At 39.2% G+C, this 6,761-nt stretch overlaps 1 protein-coding gene across 1 annotated transcript in view; it reads right to left on the bottom strand.

The window, feature by feature from the left end:
* Positions 1–3,948: 3,948 nt before the first annotated feature.
* Positions 3,949–6,761, bottom strand: part of RAB7B (RAB7B, member RAS oncogene family) — a 30,692-nt gene continuing 27,879 nt past the window's right edge. The window contains exon 6 of the mRNA XM_051998513.1: positions 3,949–4,895. Within this exon, the coding sequence (XP_051854473.1) occupies positions 4,815–4,895 (81 nt within the window). The 3' untranslated portion in view covers positions 3,949–4,814. The remainder of the gene's footprint in view (positions 4,896–6,761) is intronic.

Raw genomic sequence — 6,761 nt, 5'->3', positions numbered from 1 at the left:
ATTTTATAGATGGAGAAATTAAGGCATGAGGAACACTGCTGAGTTGGACTATATTTTAAAAACAATAAACTTTCATTTATGTAATTAAAAAAATACATTAAAATTATTTCTCTCATTGCTTTTTATCTTTGTTCCCATCCCAACTTTTTCTTCTCTAGTTTTTGAGACAGGATTGACATTGAAGGCACTTGATATCCACATACCAGAGTATTAGATCCTGAGAAACTGAAGGTTGTCTAGACCAAAATTCTGATTTGAGTAGGAGACAATGAATTGTTTGGATTGGTTGGGGCCTTGAAAGCTGATTTTGTCCCTTTCTCTTCAGCTTGAATCCCACTTCAAATCATTTTCATATAGATGAAAATCTGTCCTGAATTTAAGAACATTGGGGTGTCAAGGATGGGCACCACTATCGAGGCTGGTTGCTCTGATGAAACCATACTGACTGTGTGTGGTGGCAGGAATCAGGAAATGCTGAACTGGTACATTTCAGAGAAAGCAGTATTAGACTGGATCTGACCACAGGCTTCAAAGTCAACTTCATCATTTCTGATGTATAAAATGTGTGTGGGCACAGGAACAGTATGAGCCATAAATCTTCTCTCCCATTTCCTTATCCCAGCTTGACAGGAGACCCCTTTTCCCAACCAAACCCCAGCTAGTCTCCTTCTCAAATATGTTCCATTAATGCACACCAAAATATCCAATCTTACCAGGTCCTCCCCTCCTCTGCATCCAGCAGTACCTTCTCTGTACCATTAAGTGATGACTAATTGCCGTCTGTGTCACAAATTGCTTGTATACCAGCATCCTTCCTACTATTTGGCATCCCTATAGGTGCTTTTGGAAGAGATGCTCTAACAATCAGTTACTCCCTCATCAATGAGTTCCATAGGTAGTTGGTGGAGGATTCTCTCTGTACTATTCTTGGCAACATCTGGACGCCCAACCCAAACTTCTGATGCTGGGAAAACTGGAAGTAATGCTACTGACCTCTTGTGGCCAATTGTCCATATATTGTCTTCTTCCTATAAAGGCGTTTCAACCCCTCTCTAGACTTTGTCTCTTTTCTATCTGCCCGACTTGGCTCCCTGTGATATAGTATTGTGCTCTCCCCAAGTCATCTCCTAGAGGACTTTTAATATCATCCTTGAATTACAGCATCTATATGTCATTCTCCAAGATGAGGAAATTGAGGGGATTAGGACACCAAGTGGTTAATATGGGAAATGAATAAACCACATTAATTCTGTCTTATGATTCAATTCTAAAGCTGTCCCAATTCTCTTTCTATTCAATTACAGATCTTGTGTAATTTCTATCCTTTTGAGAAAACTTTATTCAAACTGTGGGACTTGGGAGAAAACTTACGGTATTGTCTGAACCTATTCCCGAATAGATGAGGAACTGAGCATCTTTACCTGCTGTTTAGAGTCCTTTAACCAAGGTTCTAGGTTATGCTCACTATAGACCTGGTCAGATTCAAAGATTGCTGTAAGGTGTTTTCTCATAGTTGTACAGTTCAAGCAACCCCTATGTTTTGTCTAAAAAATAGCCCCATTCTGATCAATCAGTTATTGTTTTCATGTTCTTTTGATTGTTTACAGACACTTTGGAAAATGAGATACCTCCTTATTTGATTTCAGGGGATTGCACCTATTTATTCCCCCTCTCCCAATGTCCTTAAACTTTCATTCAATTAGAACTCAGAGACATCACCTTGGCAACAAAGGTCCATATAAGTCAAAGTTATGGTTTTCCCAATAGCAATGTATGGGTGTGAGAGTTATAAGGACAGCTGAGAGTGAAGAACTGACGCTTTTGAACTTCAGTGCTGGAGAAGACTTTTGAGATCCCTTTGGACAGCATGCAGATCAAATCAGTCAGTAATTAAAGAAACTAATTCAAGCTATTCACTGAAATATACTGAATAGTACTGAATACTGAAGCTGAAACTTAACTACTGCAGCCACAGAATAAGAAGATGAGACTCATTGAAAAAACCCTGATATTGGGAAAGATTGAAGGCAAGAAGAAAAGGGATAACAGAGACAATGTCTTGGAAATAATGAACATGAACTTGGACAGACTTCAAGAGATAGTAGATAGAAGTATCTAGAGTGCTATGGTTCATAGTCATGAAGAAATAGATACAATTGAACAACTGAACAAAAAACTGAATTTTTTCCTTTTAATTAATCTTATTTAATTGTTTTTAATATATAAAAGTTTGTCTTCCCCTGTATCTGGGATCCAGGCTGAAGCCAAGGAGGTCTGGTTCTGCTTTGTTAGTCAATTGGCATGCATTACTTAATAAATCAATATACTCAGAAGAGCGAGCATTTGTTTTCCTCAGTTATTGTCTTTCACTTGCTGCAAAGAGATGAGCAGAAGGGGATAGTGAGTGATCCTTTCTACCCCCTTCCACTTTTAACCCTTCACTGATTGTGGCCCTCAGCCCTGGGCAGAAATTTAAGATTACAGATTGAAAGCTAAAAGAAACCTTGAAGGTCATCTAAACCAGCTTCTTACAGATGTGGAAAGTAAAGCCTAAATGGCTAAATAACTGCCCAAGGCCACATAGGTAAGTGGCAGAATGATTCTGAACTAGGTTCAAAATCCGGCATTCTTTCTGCATTCACTATTCTGGACCTGGGGAGAGGAACAGGAGACACATCTTGAACTGGCATAGAAAAACCAGGAGAAAACCATAGATCCCTGCTTCAAACCACCTTCTCCATAGGATACATAGCTATTTTTACCCCTTTGTTCTGCTCCTGGTGTGGTACCTTTAGAACCTTATCAAGGTGCTAAGTGAAATGAGCAGAACCAGGAGATCATTATATACCTCAACAATGATACTGTATGAGGATGTATTCTGATGGAAGTGGATTTCTTTGACAAAGAGACCTAACTCAGTTCTAACTGATAAATGATGGACAGAAGCAACTACACCCAAAGAAAGAACACTGAGAAATGAATGTTTATTCATTCATCTCACTTGCATTTTTGTTTTTCTTCCCGGGTTATTTATACCCTCTGAATCCAATTCTTCCTGTGCAACAAAAGAACTGTTCGGTTCTGCACACGTATATTGTATCCAGGATATACTGTAACCTATTCAACATGTAAAGGATTGCTTGCCATCTGGGGGAGGAGGGGAGGGAGGGAGGAGAAAAATCGAAACAGAAGTGAGTGCAAGGGATAATGTTGTAAAAAATTACCCTGGCATGGATTCTGTCAATATAGTTATTATTAAAAAAAAAAAAAGAACTTTATCAAGGCAGACAACAAATAATAATGCTCATTTGTAGGGAGTAGAGTTTTCAAAGTATGTTGTCTCGTTTGAACCTAACCATAACCTTTTGAAGACAAATAGAATCACTCTCATTATGTAGACAAGAAAAGTGAGGTTCGTAGTGGCTGGCTTGATAATTGACACAGCTGGGACTATAACTGGTGTTTCCCAATATTCTAGTCCATGGCTCTTTGGTGCTTTCCATAATAAGACTGTATTTCTCAGAAGGTAGTTGGCTCAATCCCAAAAGCTTTACTTGGCATTGAGGTGTGGCTTAGAAAAGACTAAGGGTGATGCAGTCTGTCTGTCCATCTCTGTTTCTCCCTTCCCTTCCTATTTACTCCCTCCCTCCCTCCCTCTTCCTCTCTCTCTGTCTATCCTGTCTCTCCCTCCTCCTTTCTCCCCTCCTCTCTCCCTCCCTGTCTCCCTCTCTGTCTCTTTCTCCTTCCTTCTCTCCCTTCCTCCTTCTCTTCTTTCCTCCCTCTTTTCTTGCCTCTCCATTTCTCTATCTCTCTGTCTGTCTGTCTCTATCCAACAAAGAAATGTCCATTGAATTGGGTTGTCTATATCCAGGGCCAGGTGACTTATGACATGGGGAATGGGAAGGCTAGGAGATAATTACAAAGTGTGTGTGTGTGTGTGTGTGTGTGTGTGTGTGTGTGTGTGTGTGTGTGTGTAAAAACATAGGATCATAGGTTTAGAGATGGAAAAGATTTTTAGAGGTCATTGAGTCCATCTCGCCCATTTTAAGGAAACCGAGGCTAGGAGAATGATTTGCCAGAGTCATGCAGGATTTAAACCCATATCTTCCTGATTCTATTTCCAATGTTCTAACCCCACTACTGCATACTACCACCAAGTTCTTAACAAAGATTTGACAAAAGGAAAGATCTGGGATGGAGAAAAGCACTAGACTGGAAATATTATAGACTTAGTTTCTAGTTTTAGCCATATGTGATCATAGGCAAGCACTTTCCTTCCTTTTCTCACTTTCCTTTTCTGTAAAATGGAGGATTTGAAACGGTGTGGAATACTGAAAAGTCAGAGGGCCTGGATTCAAATCCTGCCTTTGATGTTTACTACCTGTGTGATATTAGCTAAGTTACTTAACCACTTTAAATAAATCTTCAGTTTCCTCATTTTACAAATGAGGGGGCTTGATTATAAGGCTGCTGAATCCTGTTTGAGCTCTAGATCTGTAGCACTGAAGACTCCTTCCAGTTTGAAAGCTTCATGATTCCAGAAATCTTCCATCCCTCTGCTGTCTTCCAGGAGGAGGAAATGTTTATTATGGGTCCACTAGCATCCTCTGTTCTCTTGCTCTCAGCCAGTGGTAGTGCAACTGCTGTCCTTTTGGCTCATCGAAATTCTTTTGTCACCCAGGACTGCAGCTTGGGACAGAGGTCAGGGAGTATGGGGGCAAAGGAATTCCAGTCTTTTCCCCAGTCCCAGCCCGAACAATCAGTACCCCTCCTCCTGGGGTAGCCTCAGTCTTTTGAGAGGGGACGCTCCATCATTAGCAGCATTTTGTCTTTGGCTTGCCTGCTGGTGAAAGCTTGATAGAATCAGTCAAGTAGTTATCAAAAATTCCTTGATGCTGCAGGAGGAAAGGAGAAAACAGAAATCATATCCATAGAGGTATAGATCCTCTTATTTCTAATGTCCAAGAGAGGCTGGGATTTTTCCTCTCATTGTAATAATGAGAAACTGAGCCCCAGAGCAACTTGTCGTGGTTCTCTAAGAGGCTGAACTAGAAACTCGGCGTGCTTGAGTGGACTCAACTAATCTAGATTTACCATCCTAACTATGGTGATCTGGGAGATAGTATAAATGTAGGCAGAGTGGTGGGTCTTACATTTTTGTTAGACGCTACCAATTAAAGGAACAAAGAGCTCCAGTCTCCCTGGATTGGGGTGAGACAAAGAAAACTCTCATAATTCTATCTTTTCTTTTCCCCTTCCTTCAAATCCTCCCTATTTTCCAAATCTTCATTTCAGATAATCTGTAAATAAATGGATTTTTTCAGCAGGAACTAGATGTTAGATGAAATGTTCTCTTTTAAAGTAGTTTTAAAAAGTTTTTTGAATCTAATCATTATTAACACAAACATTTTAATATATGCAGCATCGCATCTGATCTACTGCCCCACCCAATATTCTCACCTGTACTTATAGTTCAGAAAACTATTGCATCCACTGATGCTTTTCTCATTACATATAAAAAAGAGCAGGTTCATTTAACTTGTTTGCCTCAGTTTCCTCATCTGTAAAATGAATTGATACTACATTGTAGAATTGTTGTAAGGATCAAATGAAATAATAATTATAAAGCATTTAGCACATGAATCATAGTAAGTATTATATAAACTTTAGTAATTGTTATTATTATTATTTGCTTAGCTCTAGCCACTATATCACTTAGCTACCTAGAGTTGTATGGTACAGCTCCTCATTTTGAGCAGAGAAAGGAGAGATAGCTAGTTTGTTAATGATTTGATTAGGGATATAGGTAAGACACTGGAAACTCACCAATAATTTTGGGACTTCCTAATAGGCTGGCAACAAGCTGGGGAGAGTAGTATAAACTTCAGCCAAAGTTTGGGTTTGAGAATTCCTAAAAAGTCACAGTGTAATCCCTCCACATAATTCATTCTTTCTTTCTTTCTTTCTTTCTTTCTTTCTTTCTTTCTTTCTTTCTTTCTTTCTTTCTTTCTCTCTCTTTTTTCTTTCTTTCTTTCTTTCTTTCTTTCTTTCTTTCTTTCTTTCTTTCTTTCTTTCTTTCTTTCTTTCTTTCTTTCTTTCTCTCTCTCTGTCTTTTTCTGTCTTTCTGTTTCTGTCTCTTTCTGTGTCTCTGTCTCTTTCTCTGTGTCTCTGTCTTTTTCTCTGTCTCTGTCTGTCTCTCTGTCTGTCTCTCTCTCTCTCTCCCCTTCTCTCGTTCCCTCCCCCTCTCTTCCTTCCCTTTTTTTTTTTTTGGGTGAAAAAATAGGCAGTATTGAATCTCTTCAAGATAACTTTAGAGAAAAATAAGTAGGGTATTGGGAATATCCAGGGCTTTCTTAGCATAGTACCTGGCATATATAGCTCTTAATAGATCCTCATTGATTAAGAACATTTTCATACGAGTAAGTTCCTAGGAATTGTTGTTCAGTAGTGACCTCATCTGGAATTTTCTTGACAAAGATATTGGAGTTGCTTGTCATTTTCTTCTCCAGCTCATTTTACAGATGAGGAAACTGAGGCAAATACAGTGAAGTGACTTGCCCAGCTAGTGAGTGCCTGAGATTGGTCTTGAATTCAGGAAGAGCATTCCTGATTTTAGGACCAGTCCTGCACCATATTACTGGCCTGGTGGGATTTTAGTTGGGACTTAGAGGAAGTCAGAAGAAATATGAGAAAGATGAATATTTCAAGTACGGGAGATAACCAGTGAAAATGATCAGAGCTTGGATATGGAATGGTTCTTC

The sequence above is a fragment of the Antechinus flavipes genome, chromosome 4 (assembly GCF_016432865.1).
Source record: "Antechinus flavipes isolate AdamAnt ecotype Samford, QLD, Australia chromosome 4, AdamAnt_v2, whole genome shotgun sequence".
NCBI classification, from domain to species: Eukaryota; Metazoa; Chordata; class Mammalia; order Dasyuromorphia; family Dasyuridae; genus Antechinus; species Antechinus flavipes.
The sequence above is the reverse complement of the archived record's forward strand: the minus strand, read 5'-3'. Positions and strand labels throughout refer to the sequence as shown.